At 41.1% G+C, this 26541-nt stretch overlaps 1 protein-coding gene across 1 annotated transcript in view; it reads left to right on the top strand.

Annotated features, from left to right (window-relative positions):
• The window catches only part of LRRC72 (leucine rich repeat containing 72), a 47659-nt gene extending 26923 nt beyond the window's left edge, over window positions 1-20736 (top strand). Inside the window, exons 6-9 of the mRNA XM_084621672.1 lie at window positions 9511-9600; window positions 13684-13848; window positions 16884-16911; window positions 20538-20736. Of these exons, the coding sequence (XP_084477798.1) occupies window positions 9511-9600; window positions 13684-13848; window positions 16884-16911; window positions 20538-20703 (449 nt within the window). The 3' untranslated portion in view covers window positions 20704-20736. The remainder of the gene's footprint in view (window positions 1-9510; window positions 9601-13683; window positions 13849-16883; window positions 16912-20537) is intronic.
• The last annotated feature ends 5805 nt before the right edge of the window (window positions 20737-26541 follow it).

Below are 26541 nucleotides of genomic sequence, written 5' to 3'. Positions count from 1 at the left end.
ATACAGGAAAAAAGTCCATTTTATAGGGGAAAATACTATTGCACTATACAGTATATACTCACTGCACTTTATAACCTATACAAGTCAAGAATTTATATTAAGGTGATAATGAGGTCTCACATTATGAAGACTATTATTTTAATGAAATACAGTATACTACCCTTCATTATCACATTAGTAGCAAATGACTGTAAAATAAATGAACAAGAGTACATTTTTAAGCAGTATCCTTACTTCATAAATAATATCGGTTTGCTTACTTGCTAATTTGCAGCGTTCGGAAATTTGAACTTAGCCTACCAGTCTTTAGTGTGAATTAGCCAGATTCTGTGGCTATCCTTTATCAAATATTCTTCTTATGAAATAAAGATTACTTTAGGAATGAGAAGATACCTATTATTGCTAGATGGTTCTCTTTTATTGTTGGATAGTCCAATTAAAAACAAAATTTACTCAGCACCCTTCATGTAACATCTGGACATATAATTTAATTTAATGTTAATTTAATATCAATTTAATATTAAGCACCCATGTGGGGATTATTATTTGAGCAGCCCAGTAAACTGTTATTGTTCATCCCAATAGCTACATCAGTTGCCAAAGTATCCTACATCCCTCCTTTAGGGCTCGTTTTTACCTTTTAGACACAGCCCTACATTGGACATGGTATGCAGCTGCACTTCTGCAGCTGTTCATGGAAAAACTGTACCTCCTGAGGCTGGCTTTCTTGCCAGTGCACCCTTTCAGGGGAAGCAGCATGCGCAGTGGAGGGCATGGTCATGGCCTCAGTTCATCCCCACCCCATCTTTTTGGCATACAAACTCTTTGTGTTCCTGCCAGTGTTCTGCTGTGCCAGGGCCAGCCACAATCTGGCTTGGGCTCAGTGAAAAAGACTGACTTAATAAATGCACCTTTCACTCTGCCAGAAGATCACCAGACTCAGGTTCTTGCAAACAGAAAGAGGCAACAAGTTCCATAAATATGAGTCCTCAACAGTACCCAGCTGCTACTTCTAACTAGGTGGTTCTTCTTTTCTATATTTGAATCATGATAGTGCCTATAGGCTCCAGCCAGGATAAGTTTCCCATTGTGCTAAATTCTAAATGAACAAGATAGACAAGCCTATGGCCACACCGAAACTGTGTGGTGGAGCCAAGGAACTGAACCTAAATTTCTTATACAATGATACCATGCTGATGGACAGAGCACCTAGAAAGATTTATTTTTGGAACTGGCAACAAAATAGTCCAGCTGTTCTCAAACAAGATTACAGGAACCAGAGGGACCATATTTGTGCCTGGGTGGTGAGGGAGTCTTTCGTAAATGGGAATTAGGTACTTAGCTGTCATTTGTGCCTTTGAAAATCTCCCTTTCTGAAGCCTCACTCCATTCCAAAATGATATTACATCAAATCCAAAACTAAATCAAATTTTCCTAAGGCTTAGGTGCTTCTGGGATTCCCTTCCTAAAGAGCTATCTCTCCCAAACAGTAGCATTCATTTTATTCAATAGTGTAGGTTTATGAGCTATATAGTGTTTTAGAATGTACTGACTGAACTCTGCAGCAGTAAGAATGGAACTCTATTACTGCCATCTTGTGGTTCTCCTAATACAATTAAATGCAGTGATTAAAAAATAATAATTCTGATCTAAAAAATCATCTTACCAGGAGCATAAGAAGAATGCAGATATTTCACAGCGCTCCCCCCACCACAAAATATTATAAACACAGTCATTTCCAGCATGGAAAAGACCAAATATTCATTCTCATATCCTGCCTATATCTATGGGCCCCCAAAACACAACTGGCCAGTAGCATCTTTCCATAACATAAGAGAGTGTCTCCTCACCAATCCTGTCTGGCAATTGCTTTATGCCCTGAAGAAGAAGGATTGACATCTTATAACTTTCTAACCTGTGTAGAACATCTGCAGATTCTGTCTTTATTCAGTTAAGTGAATAATCCTTTATGAATCTCACTAAGCTGTTTGCCTCAATATCTTATCCCTCTTTCCACCTTTCTCTCCATAACCACTGAACTAGCATAATCCACAGTAGTTGTTTCAGCCTTAGGGTATGTCTACACCAGGGTAGGCAACCTATGGCACGCGTGCCGAAGGTGTCACACGAGCTGATTTTCAGTGGCATTCATACTGCCTGGGTCCCGGCCACCGGTCCCGGGGGCTACGCTGCTGGCCTGGGGTACCAGCCACCGGACCCCTGCCAGCTGGGGTTCCGTCCAGCGGCCCCACTCAGCCCGCTGCTGGCCCCAGGTCCCGGCCACTGGTCCTGGGGGCTCCGCTGCCAGCCTGGGGTACTGCCCGCCGACTCTGCTCAGCCCACTGCCAGCCCCAGGTCCCGGCCACCGGTATGGGCGGCTCTGCTGCCAGCCTGGGGTCCTGGCCGCCGTCCCGGGGCTCTGCAGCTGCCCCCAGCTGTGGCCCACTGGCCCCAGCCTGGGGCAGTGAGGGGTGCAGACAGGGGCAAGAGGGGGCACAGCTCAGCACCCCCACCTTAAAAATTGTTCCAGCTCCACTGTACTGGGATATTTTTAAGTCCTGATTTGCTGCTTACATCACTATCATGCCACATGGAACAGCGCACTGCATTTAACATTGAGATTAGAATGTACATGCAAGAACTGGAATCAGAATTTGCGACAGATTTCAAGATTTCCAGCGATTTGGCCCAATGCTTTCTTTTCTAATTAAACCTGAAAAGTTCAACAAAAGCGACTTGGATTTGTCTGTATTTCAGTGGATGGGTGTTGAAGATTTCGAAATGCAGCTCATTCAGTTAAAAAGCTCAGAATTGTGGGCATCAAAGTTTGGAGATCTGCGGAGTGCACTTGAAGCTACCGAGAGAGATCATGGGGCCTCTTTTCTGACCTGCTGGATGTCCGTTCCAGTGAAATTTAACTGAAGAAAATTGCGTTTGCAATGCTTTCAGCATTTGGATCCACATACCTGTTTGAACAGGTATTTTCAGACATGAAATCTATCCTCTGTCCCTCTCAGAGCCAGTTAACAACTGAGCACTCAGAAGCCTGTGTGCAGTTTAAAGTATTCAAATACAAGCCAGACATTGGAAAACTCAGAAAGGAAAAGCAAGGGCAAGGATCACACTAAACTGATAAGATCTGCATTTTAATTTAATTTTAAACGAAGCTTCTTAAACATTTTGAAAACCTTATTTACTTTACGTACAACAATAGTTTAGTTATATATTCTAGACTGATAGAAAGATACCTTCTAAAATCGTTAAAATGTATTACTGGCACGTGAAACCTTAAATTAAGGTGAATAAATGAAGACTCAGCACACCACTTCTGAAAGGTTGCTGACCCCTGGTCTACAGGATGTGCATACCTCAGTGCTGGATTTTATTCATGCAGGCGTGAGCCAGGCATCTCTGCTCCGAGAGTCCACATTTGTTGTGCTGGACGTTGTACAACAGTATGTACCTGCATTCATACTGCTGCTCTAGGTACAGGAGTTTAGCACTATCATTTCAGGGTTCATATCCCATGGTTCTTTGTGACATACAGAGGCACTCTAAGAACTGATTTGTGGTGTGTTTTTGGACTGGAATATAGTATTTTCCTGGACCCCTTCACAGAAAACAGTTTTCCCCGACTTCACATATGTGCCGATGGCACTTCCAGATTATGTGGCCCCTCACTTTTATCCTTGAAGAACTGGATGGAAGTCATGGATCCATTGGATGAGCTGGTCCTACTCTTGCTCCTTATTGCAAGAAAAATGTTTATGTAGTGAGATAGGCACTCACCAAGACACTGAATAGCCTTTTGACAGCATTTTCTGAGTCACTGAAAACAGCAGGCCATGAGGAATGAGGGCAGTTCATTTGTGACAGGCTGGACAGATATGATGAAAGCTGCTAGTGCCATGGAATACCCTTTGGTTTATTGTCACTTCTGGTATAGGAGAGCTCACATGGTGTGATTGGATCACATCGTTTTGCAGACTTGGGACAACCAGCAGTGGCGCCAGGTCTTCTGCATGAGGAAACAGACCTTCATAGAGCTATGTGAGGCACTCGCACCAACCCTCCAGCACCAGAACACTCAATTGAGGGAGCCATAGTGATACAAAAGTGTGTCATGATTGTCCGGGCAGCTACAGGTCTCTAGCAAATCACTTTGGAGTTGGAAACTTAACTGTTGGGTTCATGGTAGTTGAGGTTTGTGAAGCCATTAACACCGTCTTTTACCTCTGGTGGCTGGCATAAGAAACATGCCTGAAATAATAGCTAGTTTTCAGAGGATGGAGTTCCCATTCTGTGCTGGGGCCATCAATGGCACTCGTGCTCATAGTTCACCCACCAGAAGGGGCAAATGAGTATGGGAATTGCAGAGGATAATATTCCACTCTTATGCAAGGCTTGGTGGACCACAGAGGCAAGTTCTTCAACACAAACATGGGAAGTTCAGGAAACTTTAATAACATTAGGCTGTGGAGATCTGGCTTGTACCTGAAGGGGAAAGCAGGGACCCAGAAATGTTATGAACGGGGTATCTGTGCCGACTATTATTTTGCATATCCACTCCTGCTATGGCTGATGAAACCATACCCTGATGTCAGTGGCTCTGAAAAAAAGGAATTCAAGTTCAAGTTCAGCAGCTGCAGCATTTGGTAGGCTCAAGGCTAGTTGGAGTTGCCTACAAATCCGGATGCCAGACAGAAGATGGCATCTCACTTGTGCTGCTGCTGTGGGCCACCTTTCTGTAAAACTAATTTAACTTTGCATGATGTTACATGCCAACCTAGTTCCTCCTCTGCCTTGGTGGGTCCTGCGCTTATTGGTGGATTTTCTCGCCTCAGAGGTTCACAGCAGCCCTCAGTTTGGCCACTTTCGTGGCTCAGATCTGCCGTTCACTCAGTTAGCCTCATCACTGGCCAGCATAGGGAAAGGAAGAAGAACAATCCCCACAGTCTCTGCTGATCCACCCAATGGATCGGGGAACAGGCCAGAGACCTTCTCCTCTGGTGGAACCCACAGTCCAGTTCAACTCCTCCAGTATCAAGCAGGGAGTTGGGGGGATGGAGGGATTCCAGCCCAGGGCCCTGTGGATTGCAGCTGTCTACAGTGGCTCCTGTAACAGCTGCGTGACAGCTACAACTCCCTGGGCTACTTCCCCATGGCCTCCTCCCAACACCTTCTTTATTCTCACCACAGGACCTCCCTCCTGATGTCTGATAATGCTAGTACTTCTCAGTCTTCCAGTAGTACACCTTCTCATTCTCAGCTTCTTGCTCCCAGATCCTCACGGGCGCACCACAAACTGAAGTGAGCTCCTTTTTAAACCCAGGTGCCCGGAGTAGCCTGCCTTGATTGATTCTAGCAGCTTCTTGATTGGCTGCAGGTGTTCTTATCAGCCTGTCTGCCTTAATTGTTTCCAGAAAGTTCCTGATTGTTCTGGAACCTTCCCTGTTACCTTACCCAGGGAAAAGGACCTACTTAACCTGGGGCTAATATATCTGCTTTCTATCACTCTCCTGTAGCCATCTGGCCTGACCCTGTCACACTAGGTACAGACCACAAGTGCATTTTACGTGTTTTGATTTTATCTGGCTGGGGGTTTTGCTGTGTTTGTGCTTATGACATTGCACATCTGTATGAAACCCATTGTTACAGGTTTTATTATGGTTGAGGCTGGAGGGGACTGTGATGGATTGGGTTTCCACTAGGGCTGTCAAGCGATTAAAAAAATTAATCGCGATTAATTGCATTGTTAACAACATAATACCATTTATTTAAATATTTTTGGGTGTTTTCTACATTTTCAAATATATTGATTTCAATTACAACACAGAATACAAAGTGTACAGTACTCACTTTATATTTATTTTTGATTACAAGTAATTTGAACTGTAAAAAACAAAAGAAATAGTATTTTTCAATTCACCTAATACAAGTACTGTAATGCAGTCTCTTTATCATGAAAGTTGAACTTACAAATGTAGAATTATATCAAAAAACCTGCATTCAAAAATAAAACAATGTAAAATTTTAGAGCCTGCAAGTCCACTCAGTCCTATTTCTTGTTCAGCCAATCGCTCAGACAAACAAGCTTGTTTACATTTCCAGAAGATAATACTGCCCGTTTCTTGTTAACAATGTCACCTGAAAGTGAGAACAGGCATTCGCATGGCACTGTTGTAGCCGGCGTTGCAAAATATATACAGGCCAGATGCACTAAAGATTCATATGTCCCTTCATGCTTCAACCACCATTCCAGGGGACATGCATCCATGCTGATGATGGGTTCTGCTCGATAACAATCCAAAGGAGTGTGAACTGATGCATGTTCATTTTCATTATCTTAGTCAGATGCCATCAGCAGAAGGTTGATTTTCCTTTTTGGTGGTTCAGGTTCTGTAGTTTCTGCATCGGAGTGTTGCTCTTTTAAGACTTCTGAAAGCATGCTCCACACCTTGTCCCTCTCAAATTTTGGAAGGCACTTCAGATTCTTAAACCTTGAGTCAAGAGCTGTAGCTATCTTTAGAAATCTCACATTGGTATCTTCTTTGCATTTTGTCAGATCTCCAGTGAAAGTGTTCTTAAAATCAACGACATGTGCTGGGTCATCATTCGAGACTGCTATAACATGAAATATGTGGTAGAATGCAGGTAAAATAGAACAGGGGATTTACAATTCTCCCCCAAGAAGTTCAGTCGCAAATTTAATTAACACATTTTTTTTAACGAGCGTCCTCAGCATGGAATCATGTTCTCCGGTATGATGGTCAAAGCATGAAAGGGCATATGAATGTTTAGCATATCTGGCATGTAAATACCTTGCAATGCTGGCTACAAAAATGCCATGGGTTACACCTGTTCTCACTTTCAGGTGACATTGTAAATAAGAAGCGGGCATCATTATCTCCTGTAAATGTAAACAAACTTGTTTGTCTTGGCTTTCCCCCTTTCCTCCCTAAGAATGGTGAGGTGTTAATGGGTCATTTCACCTTGAATGATCCCTTGAAATATGTGTTAACTACTTATGCTAAACAATCTGTTCCATCTTGTATTTAGTTTTGACACTCTGAGTCCAGGTCTACACTATAAACTTATATCAGTATAACTATGTCACTCAGGGGTGTGAAAAATCCACACCCCTAAGCAATGCAGTTATACGGACCTAGTTCCTGGTGTAGACAGTGCTCTGTCGATGGGAGGACTTCTCCTGCTGAGATAGCTACTGTCTGTTCTGGACGTGGATTAACTCCTCCAATGGGAGAAGCTCTTCCATTAGCGTAGTAGTGTCTTCACTGAACCACTGGTAAAGCGGTACTGTTTTAAGTGCAGTCCTGTCCTGAGTAAGTTTCCCAAACCTGAAGAGCTGTGTAAGCTCAAAAGCTTGTCTCTCTCTTACCAACAGAAGTTGGTCCAATGAAGGATATTATCTCACCCACCTTGTCTCAGATTTTTTAATACATTCATCTTCCATAAATTATGGATTGAATTTTCCCTACACAACAGGCAGTTAAATGACCTTAATTCTGAAAGGTACATATGTAAATTAAATATTGCATTTTTCCAGAAATCAAAAATGCAGTAAGATCAATGACAGAATGGGGAATCAATTGAGAAATCGTAGCAGAACTTGCCATTCTGTCCCTGATGTTATTTTATGATGTGCATCAGGGAAATGATGGGATTCTGTAGTGTACTCAATTGCTTGTTCATTTCTGTGCACAACCTTGCGGTGAAAAGTAAATGCATATGTGATTACATTACAATGTACCTATTTATCGTGCATTACAATGCAATACAGTAAAGTGAGTGAATACAATACTGAATGCCTTCGTGAACTTACTGTACTGACAGTTTTCCTACATTGTTGTGTATGAAAAAAAGAAAAGTAAAAAAAAGGGACAGGGTGTAATGGGGTTTACAAACACCATACTGAGCATAGGCAGAAGGGTCAGGAGAGTGTTCCTTGCTTACAGGCAATCACTGAGCTATTGCCATTTTCATCTGTGATACTGAACTGTGGACACTGAAATAGAATGCTAGTAAGCTTTGGACACTGCAGCATGCTACTTCTGTTGTATGCAGGGGGAGTGAGAACTTTATAGACTGAGGAGCAGGAAGATATGTGTACTGTGAATTGTTGGAGTGGAGGGCTCTTGAAACTTGAGATCTCGTACCCACTTCTTCACCACATCCACAGTGCTAAGTGAGCTGGGCCACTGCTCATCCAGGCATGTATCCACTCACCCGAGCACCTATCCACACCTCCTCAGGTGAGCTAGCTAACTCGGCATCTACTTTCCCTGAGACACACACTTCAGGGGTTTCTGGATGAACAATAGGGTAGTTTGGATACAACTGCGTGCCTGGCCATGTATACAGTCAGCAGTGTAGATACCCCAAGAGTAGCTGAGTATCTGCCACACAGGTCCTAAGAGGGGGAGGAAAATTCCAGCATGGCTTTTAGGCCCTCTGATGGCGGTGAAACTAACGGGTTTGGAGGATTTCTCTTTCACCTCTAATCACCATGCAGGGTGGGTCCTGCTCCACTATTTAACTCCTATCCTTTCCTTTTGAAATATTGTACATCACAGTAGTTATCTCTGGCCAGATAGCACCTTCTCTTCTACATGGCTGCCAGACACAGCTGTCATGAAAAGAAAAGAAACAGGTTTGCTGCACAACCCATTTTATAAACCATATCTTCCTGCTTGCCAGTCAACCAGGGAATGAGCTGGTCTCCATTTTGTACCCACTGAATTTTAGTGTGTCCTGTGACATCATTCCCATGAACCCAAATGATTTTGCATTTGTTCTAGGAAGACTTTGTGTGTCCACTCCTGGCAAAATGGCAATATTGGGTTGATATATATGTCTTTCAAAGAAAAATAAATACCTCCATTAAAAGGGCTTGTTTGTTCACATAATAAATATTATGAACTCTGATTGAGTGATTGAGCCAAATTTTGAAAAGGACATAAATGATTTAGGAGCACAAGACTTAGGGTCCTACATGACTTAAGCACTTTTGAAATTTGTATGCTTCACCCATTGTTTGATATGTATTTGTAGTTGTCTAAGGCATTTCCAACTAGATATATTCACAAGTCAGAAAACTGTCATTCACATTTTATATTCCAAGTATATGGTAAAACTGCTATGTACTTATACTTATCTTATAGTACATAAGAAAATCAAAGGCAAAAACTTTATGGATTTGTCAGTGTATCAAAGATCTCTTAGTTAATCATAGAAGATTAAGCAGGAACTTCAAAGGCTCAGCACATTAATTCATTTATTTTCATTAAACATTTCATAATGGGTCAAATCTTGCAGTCCTTATTAAGGCAAGGGAATTTGTTTGACTAAAGACTGCAGGGCTTGGCTCATAGTATAAAAACAATTTGGGTGTATTTAATTGTATTTTCTGCAATAACTTTGCCAAATGGTGATTATTTTCCCAGGCTTGTTAATTTTTATATTTTTTCTTCCTCCCTGAAACATTTGCAGATCTATTTCACAACCCTCTGTCACAAGATCCAGGGTACCGTCTTTATGTGACATACTTCCTTCCCTCAGTACAACTCCTCGACAGGAAGAGTAAGGACTCCTTTCCTCTTTTCACAGTGCATTGACAGTCACTTATGACTCTAGCCCATTTAGAAAAGTAGGTGAATTCTTCCTGTGGCTGTTCTCCTTCTTCCTTCTCTCCTCCTTCTCCTTCTTGCTTATATACCAAAATGTATAGTGAATTTAATCCAATTAATTGTGAGATTTTGCACGGAGGTAGAGTTTGTGAACTAAACAATTCTCTGCTTGATATCAGACCTTTCATGTTGAAACTGACTAAAAGATTTGGCTTCTTTGCTATTTAAAATGTGTATGTCTCCACTCTGAGATTTCATTTGTCTTACATAAAATTCTGTGGACCAAATTTAAGAGAAGTTAATGTCAGTAATTCAGAAATACGCACCTATCGTCATGTGTGCAAATTGGGTAAGTGCATGTACAATGGCCAGTTTATTTCAGTTTGTGCTCACCCAGAGGTCTGCACACCTTTGTAGATTTTAAATAAATGCATGCACATTTCTTAATTGATCTTATCCACATAAAACTGGCTAAGCCCACTACAAATAAAACTATTATCCATACATCTCTCCCAGCAATCCCTCAAGGTGAAACCTGGGCAAGTAGGGCTCTATCTTGCCACCATTACTCTTGAGAATAAACAGAAGAAGTAAATCAAATACATAAGTTAATGACTCGATAAGCTCGTTTCTTGTAGATGCAACAGAAGAAATAGATCCTAAAGATCAACTTCTTCAATAAATGCCTAAGTTGTGTATTTACCTACATGACTTTTTTGTCATCTGAGTGAACTGTTCAATGATGTGGAGGAAGGGGGTTGAACATTAGGAGGAGGAATGTTGGAGACAATGGGTAAGATTCTCACCCCTGCTCCAGTCCCTTTATGCTGGGTGATAGGGCTGGAGTGCTATAAAGGGGCTCTTGAAGCCCCAGATCTGGCCAGGGGAGAATTCTTCTGGTCCAAGACCTGAGGCTCAGTACCCTCTCACCAGTCCTAGTGATGGGGTGTGACTGAGATGGGAGGGGTCGAGTGGTGGGAAGGGCCATAGCACACAGTGTTGTGGAGATTCTGGGCAGTGCTGCTACCCACAGCCCATTCGGGGAGGCTGACATAATTTGGACAACACCCCAGGACTTTTCTAAATTATGCTGGGGGCCACTACAGACCTGGAGTAGCTCAGAATCAGGAGGATGTAAAGTGACTTAAAGCCATCTTTGACCTCCCCCCTCATCCTCCTCAGCTATCAGTTCTTTACTGCGCCTCTTCTACAACACAAAATTTCACCCATAGGATTGAAGCTAGGAATTACTGAAAGGGAGAATGAGTGAGTTTAATTCCGGTGGGATGAGAGGAATTTAGTTTGTTTAACTTTAAAAATCTACATTATAACTGTGTAACTAATAAGACTCATCTATCATCACTATAATCATTTTGTCTGTACGATACATCACTTTCCCCCTTTGCATTGTCAGTGTACTTTCTTCCAGACAGAAACAGACTCTTTCTCAGTGTTTGAGAAGCAGAGCACAGAGTTTTGGCTGCACCACAATCTAAATATTAAAAATAAAACAGTTCTTTTGACTTTGCTGGTTCTACTTGAGAAAGATTGTCCTCACAAATAATGGTTTGCAAGATTAGGCCCACATTACAATTTGCATGTGCACTTCTCTGTTATACAGATACAGGTTTGCTGGTGGACCTCAAGCCGATTTCTGAATGTAGAAATCATAGAAATGTAGTACTGGAAGGAATCTCAATAGATCTTCTAGTCCAGTCCCCTGCACTGAGGCAGGACTAATTATTATCTAGACCATCCCTGACAAGTGTTTGTCTAACCTGTTCTGAAAAACTTCCAATAAGGGAGATTCCACAGCCTCCCCAGGTAATTTGTTCCAGTGCTTAACTACCCTGACAGTTAGGAAGTTTTTCCTGGTGTCTAACCTAAATCTCCCTTGCTGCAATTTGAGACCATTGATTCTTGTCCTTTCCTCAGTGGCTAAGGAAAACAATTTATCACCCTCTCGTTATAACAACCTTTTATGTACTTGAAGACTATTATCATGTCCCCCTCAATCGTCTCTTCTCCAGACTAAAGAAACCAGTTTTTTCAATCTTATAAGTCATGTTTTCTAGACCTTTAATCATTTTTGTTGCTCTCCTCTGGACTTTCTCCAGTTTGTCTACATCTTTCCTGAAGTGTGGTGCCCAGAACTGGACACAGTACTCCTGTCATAAATCTAAAGGGAAGGGTAAACCCCTTTAAAATCCCTCCTGGCCAGAGGAAAAATCCTCTCACCTGTAAAGGGTTAAGAAGCTAAAGGTAACCTCGCTGGCACCTGACCAAAATGACCAATGAGGAGACAAGATACTTTCAAAAGCTGGGAGGAGGGAGAGAAACAAAAGGTCTGTGTGTCTGTCCATATGCTGCTTTTGCCGGGGATAGACCAGGAATGGAGTCTTAGAACTTTAGTAAGTAATCTAGCTCGGTATGCGTTAGATTATGATTTCTTTAAATGGCTGAGAAAAGAATTGTGCTGAATAGAATGACTATTTCTGTCTGTGTGTCTTTTTTGTAACTTAAGGTTTTGCCTAGAGGGATTCTCTATGTTTTTAATCTAATTACCCTGTAAGGTACCTACCATCCTGATTTTACAGGGGTGATTCCTTTACTTGTATCTACTTCTATTTCTATTAAAAGTCTTCTTGTAAGAAAACTGAATGCTTTTTCATTGTTCTCAGATCCAAGGGTTTGGGTCTGTGGTCACCTATGCAAATTGGTGAGGATTTTTACCAAACCTTTCCCAGGAAGTGGGGTGCAAGGGTTGGGAGGATTTTGGGGGGAAAGACGTGTCCAAACTGCATTTCCCAGTAAACCCAGTTAGAGTTTGGTGGTGGCAGTGGATATTCCAAGGACAAAGGATAAAATTAATTTGTACCTTGGGGAAGTTTTAACCTAAGCTGGTACCCTAGGTGTACCCTAGAGTTCAGAGTGGGGGAGGAACCTTGACAACTCCAGTTAAGGCCTTATCAGTGTACATTTGGCATTGTTCAGAATAACTTTTTCAGTATTCAGGATAGTACTTCTCTTACTGTTGCAATGAGGACCATTGCTGGAAAGAGGAGAACTGGCTATAATTTAATTTAGGGAAACTATATTGATATTTACAAAGTCCAGAGATAATATTGTTAAATTCATGGACTTAATCTTCCTTTAAGTACAACCACAGTACAATGATCATTCCTGAATTAAGAAGTTAGGCAGTATTTTTTACCAAACTTTACCCTTGACTGTCAATTTGAGAACTATTTCTTTAACATTACGAACTCCTGTCTTTACTATGAAACATTACTAAAATATACTCTTGTTTTCCTCATTTACACAAGACACTTGGTCACACTTTTGTTACCCCCAGGCGTAACTACTGCAGTTCCTTTCTAATTGGTCCCCTAGACATCAATATTAAAACACTTTACTGAATTCAAATAGCTTCTGCTAGAATTTCTTGTTTTGAGTCTTTAGTTCCCATTTATCCCAGTTTGAAAGTGCTGAAATTAGCAGGTGGTGCATATTCTTAATGTCAAAATTCTCCTTTTGATTTACAATCTTAACCTCTTTGTTTAAAATTTACAAGTGATCTTCAAACAAAAGGACAAATGAAGCTGAAAAACTTCTTTTGATTGTACTCCTACAACTTTCTGTAATTGAGTGGTGGGAATTATTATTGACTTTGAACTGGAATTCTGTTTTATTATGGATATGAATCTTACAATTTAAGACTTCATTCAGTTCTCTAGTATAATGCATTTAAACACCATGTAAACAGAGTCTAGGGGTGAAATCCTGGATCCAGTGAAATTAATGGGAGTTTGGTATTGACTTCAGTGGGTCAGGATTTCACACAAAATCTTCAGGCAGTATAAATCAGTATCTCTCTTTATTGAAATAAGTGGAGCTATACAAATTTACACCAGCTGAGGATCTGGTCATAATTCTGTAGAGAAAATAGTTTTTGTCTGAATACTAGCAAGCAGCTAAGCTTAGATATTATTCATTAGTATAGAAAGGGTAACAGTTTTTATTTGTCTTTTAACAGAAGTTACTCAAAAAGAAAGGGAATCAGCTTTACATATTTACAACCATGAAAGGTCCCGTGTTCTCCAATCTATAGGTTTTGGAAAGAGAATAGATATGCCATTGATGGCTAAGACAGTATCTACCAGAAGCATTCCATGCGCCAAAAGTTTGCTGCTGTCTCCAGGTATTTATAATGATTTAGGGAAAAACATATATTTCCAAGTAATTTGAATTAGAAATAATAATTTTCACCAACTTAATAATGAAATAGATATGCTTTATGAACTCAGATTGCTTCTTTATTTAATGAACAAACTGTAGCAACATTCAGTGAATGTGTCTTTTCTACTAATTTTTATATTACACTATGTGTTTTAATTAAACTCTGGAATAACAGAATTGCCTTTAAGGCAGCTACTCAAAATAGAATTTCATTATCTTTTCAAAATGTATTCTCATTCGTGTTGAAGGTTTTACTCACATTTCTGAACAGATTTAACAGGGAAATGAATTTTTCCAGGGTACTGTACCTGTGTACTGACCATGAATGTCTCTATGCAGTGTTGGTTTAGTCATGTCAGTCACAAGATATTAGCGAGACATGATGGGTGAGGTAATATTTTTTATTGGACCACTTCTGTTGTGTAAGTACCACAGTTTGTCTCTCTCACCGACAGAAGTTGATTCATTAAAAGATATTACCTCACCCACCTTGTCTCATGAATATCTGTCACAGACAGATCCGGTTGTTTAGAGTTTTGGTGCCCCTGGTGCTTATTTGACATTTTAGACCTTTTCAGTCTTCCAAAGAAAAAGAGTTTCTCTCTTAAATAGTGTTGCAGATGGTGCATCAGCCTTTTCTATAGCATCTAAATACACAAAACTCTAGGTCTAGAGCCTTTTGCTTAAAATATACTACAAATATATACCTATTAGAAATATCAGTCACACAAAAGTTTGTTTTTTTAGTAGACTTACATACTTAACATCTCTCCCTACCTGTTTTATTTGTAGAAGTTTAGAAATGTTGTGCTCTTAATTGTGATTTTCTAAAAATGGCAACGTAGCATGTCATCTTTGTTGGGTCTGTGTGAGTCCAGATGAAATTTGATCCATTTAAAAGAAGGATGATGTTTTTTCAAATTGTCAAATTTAGAGGGGTCTTTTTGTCTTGCACACCATCTTTACTAGTAAAGATCCTGCAAACCAAATTCTGGCCTAAGGTACAGTCATGAACCGTAGTGGCTTTGAATTATGTTCAGTGACAAATATGCAATCCCATTGTCTTCCATGGGATTGGGCAGGTGTAAATGAATGCACTTTGGGTGTGCAGTTGGAATTTAATTAACGATTTGCTCATTCTAGACAAGCTGTGATCTTGTCTATACAGGGAATTATATCTTTTTGTGGAGATTGCTAAGCAGATGTCTGCAAGGGTTCATGATCATATGCCAACCAGTACCAGATAAAGAGCAAACAGCTCAGGAGGACTTATATTAAAACCAGGGATGAGAGGAAAATATCCAACAGGAGACATGAAACCTCTCCATTTTTTGAAGAGTTGGACAGGATTTTCCACAACTACATGACCACCATACCCAGAAAAAGTTTGGAGCCTGCTGCATGCTTTCTTCCCCACTCCACCAAGGACAATCAGTAAAACTCATCAGAGGATGAGCGTGAGGGGGCCACTGATTGCAGGGTCCATGCTGGCTGACAGCAATTTGAAAATGGCACTAGCTCGCCCAGAAAAGAAATATGGGGTAGAGAGACAGAGGAAGCCTGTGATTTTTTTAAAAAATTTGAACCTGCCTGGCATCCATTATGCATCCCACAATGCATAGCAAGAAAAATCCCAGAATGCATATTGCTTAGCAACAAAGCAAAGGATAATGGGATACTCTCCAAGAACACCATGCCCTTAGTACTCAGCAAACCACCATCGTGTGCACAAAATGATGCACATTAAAAGTGGGCACACTGTTCCATGTGTATGATATTAGTGTGGTTTGCGTATTTCACATTACCTAATGCACACCAAAGAGCTACAGAGTAACCCCTCCCCCCCAATAGACAAGCCCTGAAATATGATCCAGGTAATTCTCTTTTATATCTCTGAATTTAATGGAGCAAAAATAGTCAAAACTTTCTTTAATCAGTCCGGTAAGCAGAGATGACTCTCTGAAGCACTGTTATGCATATACATTAGTAAGCTCGACCACTGTAATGCTGGGGGCGCATTTTTTGTATGGAGGAATTTGTTAAGAGTTGTTAAAATATCTGCTTGAACAATGCAGTATGACCCTGATGTAGCAAAGCACATGCTTAACATTAAGCATGTGATTTAGTCCCACTGAAGTTAGCCTACACTCAGCCTCAGACTTTCTTAAACAGCAAAATATGGAACTCAGGAGCCATTGAAAATGGGTTTATAACCAAAATGACAACAACTTTTTACACTGCTGCAGCTTCACTGCTACCAACAGTGGATTCTCTAGTAGTAGAGAAAGGTCACAGGTGATTCTACTGTCATGTCACCTGAGCCTGCTCTAAAAACTCTCATGCCCTATCTACAATACCGTGTCCACTATAGATAAAAATACTTACACATTTTCTCATTGTAGACTGAACATCATGCAGTTGGTTCTAATAAACGCATTTCAGGAGTTCAGAGTGCAAAGTTTGGACTTGATAATAAGTTATTTGCAAGTGATTTTGAGTGTAATGTTTTGCATAGATTTAAATCATCTGCAAAACAATGACTATAAGCTTTACTAGTTTCATAATAATTTCTAAAATGCAGGTTGAAAGAGTTATTTTTAATCTTTCCCCTCATAGTTCATAAGGACCCCTGGGAAATTAGAAACTGATATCTTTGAACAGTGTATCTTTTTCTTCACCATATGTTCACATTGATTTGCTATTGGAGGGTTGGTGCTATCATTTCTTTTAAAGAAAAAAATGTATGGCAGCATTTTTTGGGGGGGAAGTAAAATGTGAATAATGACACAACATATACAGTCAGAAGAAAACATTTAATAACCAGGAAGCTATAGCCTATATTTTTATTTAACTACTAGTATTTAGTTGTAATGGCTAGCACTCCTAGGGATTGATCTTGCACTATTCAAGTCAATGGGAGCTAGAACAAACCGTAGTTCTTAAATGGTCAAAGTGCTGTAGAAATATTAACTACTTATTATAAATTTGTTGTTACAGGTTATGAAGTTGCAAATCACATAAATAAGTAAGTAGTTTTTTGTGCCTATTTTTGTTTTTGCACATCAAAAGTATTCACTCAATCCTCACTGCTCCTACAAAACAAACAAACAAAAAAGGCAGAAACTTTTAAAAAATAGTCTGCTCTTTTTTGTGGTGGGATAAACCACTGTGTCCATCAGTGATGAGACAATCCACCTGCTGCTATCTTGAATGCATTTTCAGTAGTATTGCTGATTAGGAAATGAGGTGTATGATAAAAGCAGTTCATTTTGCAATATCAAACACAAAGTCAGGGGTGGGCAAGATTTTTGGCTTGAGGGCCACATCTGGGAATAGAAATTGCATGGCAGGCTATGAATGCTCACAAAATTGGGGTTGGGGTGTGGGAGGGGGTGCAGGCTCTGGGGTGGGGCCAGAAATGAGGAGTTCAGGGTGCAGGAGGGGGCTCCGGGCTGGGGAATGCGGTGCGGAGGGGGAGGGCTCCGGCTGTGGGGTGTGGGCTGTGGGGTAGGGCTGGGGATGAGGGGTTTGGGGTGCAGGAGGGTGCTCCGGGCTAGGATCAAGGGGTTCGGAGGGCAGGAGGGGGATCAGGGCTGGGGCAGGGGGTTGGGGCATTCTGAGAGGCTCAGGGGTGAAGACTCCGGGCAGCACTTACCTCAAGTGGCTCCCGGAAGCAGTGGCATGTTGCTTCTCTGGCTCCTATGCAGAGGTGCGGTCAGGTGTCTCTGCATGCTGCCCCATCCACAGGCACCACCCCTGCAGCTCCCATTGGAGCGCCAGAGGGAGCCATTGGACTGCATAGGGGCCAGAGGGGGGCCATGCTGCTGCTTCCGAGAGCTGCGTGGAGAGTCCCCTGACCCTGCTCCCTGGCTGGAGTGCTGGAGATGGGCCATGCCGCGGCTTCCGGGAGCTGCGTGGAATGGCCCCCGACCCCACTCCCCAGTGGGAGCTCAAGGGCCAGCTTATAATGGCTGGTGGCCCGGATGCAGCCTGCAGGCCATAGTTTGCCCACACCGGGACTAAGTGCTAAAAATATTGTACATTAATGTGTTAGAGCAACTGAGTAGTTCTGCTATAAAATGGGTGAGAGAATTTCCTTCTAACTCCCTATTCTTAAATAGGCACTTTCCTGGAAAACATGCTGCCCTGTGGAATGAAATTTCGCAGCCCACAGTTGGTTTATTTTGTTGGATTTTTCATGAATAATAGAAATAAAGATAAAACTTAGTTCTCTCTCAGTGTTGTGGTAGGGAAAAGGATGCTATTAATGCTCAGACATTTTTAGATGCAATTTTTTTATGAGGAAACTTTACAAGTTTAACAGTTCATGCTTGTTTTAATTTATCAGTGAGCAACATGTGTGAGTAGCTATGTTTTAAACATAGACATTGTTGAGAAATATATTTTTAAAATTAGCATGTACACATGTTAGTGCACATAAGTTCGCTACCATTTCCTTTAAAAACCTAAGTATACGTAACTATCCACTTTGAGTATGGCGCTATGCAATCAGGCAAATCATAAAGAAAACAGAGTTCTATGCTGGTTTCAATACCACTCTGCTTGCTGCATATACTTTCTGTTGCTTTTAGTGCTCAGGTCCCAGATTCCACAAGGTACTTAATTATAAGCACTGGAATAGACCTGTTGAAGTCAGTGGAACTCCTCACACAATTAAAGCTAGGCACATGCTAATGTGTGTACATGCCTTTATGCAGAGAGTTCTTTTCTATTCAGTTTTTATACCGTGCCCAACACCTGAGCACCTCTATATGAGAACGACTGTACTGCCGAGTTTCTTTCTGCCTCTACTCTCCTCACTGATTGTGAGTCTACAGCTCACATCTCCTGTGGTACAACTAAAGTATGACATGGCACAAAACGAGCTTATGGAGTTTCAGTTTTTGGATTCAAAATCTGCTAATCAGAAGTTTGCACCTTGATTATCCAGAAGACTCACAATGAAATAAACATCAGTTGCATTTGCCTAAGTGTGTGATCACTTACACCTGCAAAAGAGACTATAAATGCAGTGTAATGATTAAGATTTTACATGTACATGTAACCCTTCTGCCAGGTGAGGCCAGCAACAACCAGGTACAGGGGTTCCTTTTCAACAATACAACACAGAACTGGCTCAAACCGCCACTCAGTAACCTAGGAAAATTACGCACCACCTCTGGGCACCTCCGAGAGGCAATATTTCCCCACTCGCAAGCACAGAGTCTGAGTTTAGAAAAGAAACTTTTAATGAAAGGAGAGAAGTCACCTGACATTAATTAAGGAAAATGCCACAAGGAGGATTCATAAACATAAAACTGTGCGCAGGACACCCACCCCAGAGTGCGTGGGGCAGAAGATTTTCCACAACCAAAAGTTCCTTTACTGTGCCCCCCTCTGCTTCCTCACCATACCCCAATCACAGTGGTTGTCCTTGGTCAGTGAGGACCCAGGGTTCAGAGTTGCATCTGTGTGAGTTCACCTCCCACCTGGGGAAGAAGGCACCTTGCTTGCTCCGCTATCTGAGCACTTGCCCTGCCAGTCACGGTTTCTTGCCGCCTAGCCATCTCATCAGCCATGGTAACTCACTGACTGCTTGCCACTTTTGCTGGCTGCCCATCAGTTACCTTCTGCTGCCACCTGCGTCATTGTTGTGACATCTGTATATCACTCTCTTAGTGATTTTCAGCAGGCTGGGCAGAAACACTTCTCTACCACAGGTGATTTCAGCTCTTACTGAGTATTTGAAATAACAAAAGGTTCCTAATTAAGCCTATTTAGCACTATTTGTAGGGAAGAACAGGTTAAACCAGATCAGAAAGTCTACATCTCATGGCTGGGACACCCATCTCCACTCTCACTTACTTTCACAGGGGTCTAGCATTTGAGCCCCTGGCTTTCAGCTGAGGGTGACCCCCTCATTTGGAATAGGTTAAGCACAGTTCTGAGCCCCTTTATTCATACAATAAAGACAATGTTGATAACAACATTTCACTCCTTTAGTATTCAATACTAAAGTTATTTGTAACCCAACACCAGCCAAAGTTGATCACTTTGAGCAACACAGTTCTATCTGCTGTATATCTTGGCAGAGTAGGTGTGTTCATGTAAATACAGATTGCTGCTGACGTCTCTACCCCTCCCCAGCTAGCTGTCAGAGTGGAGTTCATTCAGACCCTGCTTACATACAAGTCATAAAATTCACTTATAAATCCTACTGTAACCAGATCTATATGCACAGAATCATATTCCTGTGTATAAATGTGGCAATATTGTGAAAGTTAACTCTGAGCAATTAATATTGTATTAATATATCTTTTTGCACTGAGTTCACTTATTTTTTAAAGTTAAGGAAAATACATTTTAATTAGTTTATTGCATTTAGTTTAATCAAAACAAAGTTTCTTTTACTTGGACTTCTCTGACGCTGCCTTTTTTGATTCTCTTTTGTTTTGTCTCATTTTGATCTCAAGATTTAGAGAGGAAGTGTACAAAAAAATTTCGTAAGTAGTTATAGACTAGTCTGTTTAATCAATAATTGTCTCTACCGTTACTTTCCACATAACTGTTTCCAGAAAATAATTCCAAAGCGGTTAGGAAAAATTGTTTTTATCATGTCAGTTATTTACATTTGTTTTGTTATTTTTGTAGAGTTCCATTTGCAAACCCTGAAGATGCTGTTTTTGTGAGGGCAATGAAGAGATCTATAATGGAATTTTCCTCTGTGGATTGGAATAAAATATCCACCAGTTTAGGAATACGCCTTGAAAACAAACCAGAAGAACCTCCTGAGAAATTGACAGTCAAATTCAGATAACTGTTTGGTTCCTTAGGAAAATATGTACCTACATGTTGGATATTAAACTTTTATTGTAAGTTAATATCCATAAAACATGTATGCTATAACTTATACTTGATTAAAAGAACTTTCAGCAGGAAAATTCTAAATTCATTTCCTTTAATCTCAAATGTGGGAATTCAAGGATTAAGGTTAGAAAATGCCGGTCACAGATTTGCTGTAACTTTATCATAATGTTGCCACTAATTGAATTCTCATGAGTATAATATTGTCTGTTGTGACAAATTAACAAAGCAAACCTTTACATTAACTTTTAGGACACTAAGGATGAATGTATTCATCTTTGATATTCTTTGCTGGTTGGCCTCCTCTTTTCTAAATTAATCAGGTTTCTCTTACCACCTTAGTTTCCAACACTTCCAGGTCAGATTAAGGTTTCATGTGGCCTCTCTCTTTCCCAAATGAAGTCATTGCAAGCTTCTCAGTGTATAAGGTTGGTATATAGTCCTTATCATTGATATCTTAATTTTAGCCCCGTTCCCAACTCCGGCTACAATCCACTTTTGTCCTTTGTTGATTGCTGTTTCAAAGGAAAGTGTTTGGAACTGGCAGGAGGGGAAAGTTAATCACATTAGGAATGTAGAGAAGAGGCAAGGTAAGTCCATGCTGGCTTCTTACAAGAGTCCCAAACTTTCTTACTTCCTGTTGGCCAGAAACCTGTCTTTGCAATTGTGCTCATAGTGGTCAAGGTGAAACACTAGCAATCTAGCCAGACAGACGTATTAATCACTCCTCATGGGAAAACTCTATTGCATTGATCTCATGGAGAACCTTCTGAGCTGTTCCATCAAAGGAAAGGCAGGATTTATCTCCCAGTGTATGTGGGGTAGGGGAGAGCTTTTGGTAGATCAGAGAGCCATGATTGAGTCCACAGAGACTGGCTTGCATCCCAGCAGTTAAACACTGTAGGTGCTTTATCCCAGGATTCACAGTTAGAAGGGATCTAATACTTTATCTCACAGCAGTATGAAGCTGAGTGTGGTGTGGAAGAAAATGTTTCAGTCTCCAGGGGAAGAGGGAAGTACATTGCACTGGGACAGTTGCAATGTAAAGTTACACTCTGATTTACTCAATTACAGAAGTAAATTTCATGTTGTTAAATTCTCTGAAGATTTTGTGTGCACTGAGCATACTCCAGCCTAGGGCTGTAGGGACCCAAGCACGACTTTCCCTCTGATTGCTCCTCCCCACTGCCAGGGGCCTATGTGCCACCAAGCATTGGAACTGACAGCAAGGAAACTGTCTCTCCTGTGCTCTCAATGCTCCCCCTGCTAATATGGAAGAGAAAGAAGAAGCTGCCTGATTGAAGTGAGGTGCATATGGGGAAGGTGTCTTTCAGAAGACAGAGGGTGAGGAGGAACAGAACGGGGACAGCAGGAACAGGAGCTAGTGGAGGGAGACAGGAGCTGTAGTAGGGTGCAAGGAGAGGGAGAAGAGCAGAGAGGGGCATATAGGCATAGAACAGGAGGAGGGCATAAACCAGAGGATGGAGGGGATTAGATAGAAACAAATAGGGGCAGGGACAAGAGCCAAATGGTGCAGGATTGGATAGGAGCAGAAAGGTGGGGGGTAGATAGGAGGAGAGAGAGACAGAGCCAAGGTAGGATGGATAGAAGTAGAGGCAGAAAGATACAGGCATGTGTGGGAGGGACAGGTGCAGAAAAGTCTATAACCATTCAGATACACTCTCCTCCAGAACCTAGAATTGAACCTAGAAGACCTGCATCTCTATACTCCTCTGCTGTCAGAAAATAGCTATGAAACCCACTGGCAAGTGTGTTTGTATGTCCTCCCCATCTAGTGGCTGGTCCACATAGATGATAACAGCCTACTATTTCTATCAGTTACTCCATTAGCTCAAATGGCAGAGGTCTTGTAGAATTAAAGGTCTAAACCTGCTGACTACCCAAGTTGGGGGTCAATTTGTTTTTTTCAGTTTTTTTTTAAACCCTAAATTAGGAAATTATAGCCATAAAACTAGATTAAAAGAAAAATAAGGTTGCAAAATCAAGCATTCAAATATTAGGAAATTCCAGAATTAAGGATGGCCGTGCAGTCTAAACTTGGGCCTATTGTGCATATGTATTATGATACAGTTTTAATTATATGATCATATGTTATTTTTCTGAAGGACCCAGGGCCACACAATAGATAGTTATTCAATATTTTCAATATTTTTTTGAATCCTTGTCATTTGGTTTGTGGTCCCAGGCCTTATTTACCACACACCGAATACACCTTGCATTGAATACAAAATTAGTAATTTACTCCTGGCATTTTTGTGTTCTCACCATAGTATCTGGGTGCTTCACAGACATTCATGAATTTATCTTTACAATAACCCTGTGCAATTAGGTGTTATTATCCTCATCTTCCAGATGGGGAACTGAGACACAGATATTTAAGGCCAAACTTGTCTTGATTATCTGGACTACCTATGATTTTTCTAGCACTTTCTATGGTCAAAGCTCAGCTCCAATTGTCTTCATTTGCAGTTGTGAGCACTCAATACTTCTGCATATCTGGCCCCATCTGTTTCACATTGGGCACCAAGGAAATGAGGAATGCACAATCAGCAGCCAACTGTGAACATTTTCATTTGAATGTCTTGCCTAGCATCACATAGGAACTCTGTGACAGAGGCAGGGATAGAAGTTCCCAGTTCCCCATGGCAGCATTCAACTGCTTTAACCATGAGACCATCCCTGCTGTTTCTGCAGTCCTTTACCTTGTTCACGACACATCTTCCAACTTCTGCAACAAATGAGACAAGCAAGGTTCGTACTGACAACAGCCTGATTCACTATACAACCCTGATTTATCTAGAGAACCATTTGTCCTGTGAACTGGAGGTAAAAGTCCTGTGGGAAAAAAAGTAGTATGTAAGCAAACATCTAATACATATGCAAAAATTAAGATTGCAGAGGCAACTTTAACTCTGGCATTTCTTAACTTTTGAGTGCTTGACGTTGCAACTTTAATGTTCTTTTAACCTATTTTTAATGTAATTATAATGATGCTGTTGCAAAGAAGAAGCAGGAAGTCAGTACAAAAAAAAGGGAGCTATACTATTTTACTGTCAAAAAGTTTTTTGATTAAAGAACAGCTAAATACTAGTCAACTTTCTTGGCGACAAAATGGCTACAGAAAGCTGTCCTGGTAGGCCATATCAACAGAATTAGTCTCCCAGCATGCCCAGTTCTTGGTGTGCATTTCTTCTTATGTTACATAAGTAGTTACTTAATATTGTTGTGGAAAACAAGTCATACCATCTATTTGGTTCAAACAGCCTGAGGTTTTTTATTGAATACAAGCATGTAGGGAGAGGGAGACAGAGATGGTCACACACAGGTGCCACCCTGGTCTCTTTCTGCCCTGCCCCTATAATACCAGTTTTATATAGGTTCAAATCCAAGCCAAATGATACATTTCCTTATTAATTATTTTCAGCACTCAAGCATTGTTAATAAAACCTTATAAGGAGATAATTAAAAACAGTTTTATAATTAGCACTGTGCTGACGCACGTTATTATCAAGATCTGTGGTTTGCTTGTGGCAGCGTTTTGTCTAGGGACTTTTGCAGGGTGGAGGGTGCATATAATGGACAGCTAGGGACTTTAGGCCCTTTGGCTCTTTTCTAGCTAGAGATTGGTCTAGTCCGTTATTTGGGTCAAATGCCACAGCCCAGCAAACGGAAATGCTTTTAGCTTAAGCCAAGTCTTACAGGACGCAGGCCTGTAGGCCTCTTTCGTTACCGCTCTTGCATATGTTGCATATAGTACATAGATTTTGCCGCAGAATGGGATGGGGTCAGGTCAACAGTCATTTCACCCACCGTATATACAAGTCTATTCATCTATAACAGTCTATACAGCTACATTTTGCCTGTGATGGCTCTTGTTGACATCAGTGGGGACGGTACACATAGCTGCAGGCACAGTTGGGCCTTAAAGTCTTAGGTGCAGTGCAAACCACTATAACACAAAAGAGAAGAGTTCCATAAGGTAAATTTCCACATGCTCCTAATTCTATCCCTAATGCAATTGAGATAAACATGCTAGAGAATCATGAATACTTTACAGTTTCTGAGATTAGCCGGCTTTTAGTCACTTTAGGTTTTTTTGCTCTGTGTATGTGTGCATGCATGGTTTTTAAGCCTTTTCTTTTAGGGCAGACTCAATATTCACAGGAAGTTTCTTGCTAGAGCAGGGTGGAAACCAGTCTTTCTGTTTTGTAGGAAATTCTACAATTCTGATTTTATGTTCCAATTCAACCAGCTCTAATTGGTGCCCTTTTGTCATAGGCATTCAAAAATATGGCTATCCTATTTGAATGCTGTGCCTGGTAGTCAGTTCAATTTTCTAAGTGTAGCCTTAGAAGGATTTTATGGTGAAATGGCTGTTGGTTAGAAAATAGATGAGATACATGTGGAGACACACCTCAGAACTGGTTGCCTTGATCCTCCAAAAAGAAAAGGAGTACTTGTGGCACCTTAGAGACTAACAAATTTATTTGAGCATGAGCTTTCGTGAGCTACATCCGATGAAGTAGCTGTAGCTCACGAAAGCTTATGCTCAAATAAATTTGTTAGTCTCTAAGGTTCCACAAGTACTCCTTTTCTTTTTGCCGATACAGACTAACATGGCTGAAACTTGATCCTCTAGTCACTGTTCTCTCAAATTCCAACTCAAGGCTTACTTCCACTGTATCACTGACATTAAAACTGCTAATGTTGGCGGGGACATGGAACAGTTTTACATAGATGACGGTATTCATTTCTTTCTAGCTAAACAAACTCTAATCATTTGGACCATCACAGAAGGAGGCAGTATGGTAGAGAAGAATGGGGCATTGGGCGAGGAGTTAGCAGACCTAGTTTCTGTTCCTGGGTGGCTCTGCAACTGATTTGTTGTGCAACCCTGAGCAAGTCTTTTCACTTCTTTGTACTCAGTTTCCCAATCAGTAAAATGAGGATAATACTTACCTCCCAACCCCACACACACACACCCTTGGCAAGGTCTTTGAGATCTATGGGTGAAAAGTTTTATATGAGGACTAAGTATTGTTACCAACATTGAGTGATAACTAACTTACATAACTATGTTCTTATTTTGTCCCCTTTTTCCGTGCTGTTTGATATACTCACTAATTGTGTCTCACTTGAAATCAGATTGTAAGATCTTTGGTATCTTCATAAGATGTTTACACAGTTCCTAGCACAATGAGAGCCCATGACCCAAATCCTCAGCTCCTTGAGAGTTGTTGTTTGCACAGGACCTGTTTTTTCCCCCCCATCTCAGTATTTTTGTTTTGTTTTGTTCAGCATCTTCATTAATGATCTGGATGATGGAATGGATTGCACCCTCAGCAATTTTGCAGATGACACTAAGCTAGGGGGAGAGGTAGATACGCTGGAGGGTAGGAATAGGGTGGAGTGACCTAGACAAATTGGAGGATTGGGCCAAAGGAAATCTGATGAGGTTCAACAAGGATAAACGCAGAGTCTTGCACTTAGGACGGAAGAATCCCATGCACCACTACAGGATGGGGACCTACTGGCTAAGTGGCAGTTCTGCAGAAAAGGACCTGGGGATTACAGTGGACAAGAAGCTGGATATGAGTCAGCAGTTTGCCCTTGTGGCCAAGAAGGCTAATGGCATTTTGGGCTGCATTATTAGGAGCATTGCCAGCAGATCGAGGGAAGTGATTATTTCCCTCTATTCAGCACTGGTGAGGCCACATTTGGAGTATTGCGTCCAGTTTTGGGCCCGCCCCTACAGAAAGGATGTGGATAA

This window comes from Lepidochelys olivacea (genome assembly GCF_965140295.1).
Source record: "Lepidochelys olivacea isolate rLepOli2 genome assembly, chromosome: 2".
NCBI lineage: Eukaryota > Metazoa > Chordata > Testudines > Cheloniidae > Lepidochelys > Lepidochelys olivacea.
This window is presented reverse-complemented; position numbering and strand designations above follow the sequence as displayed.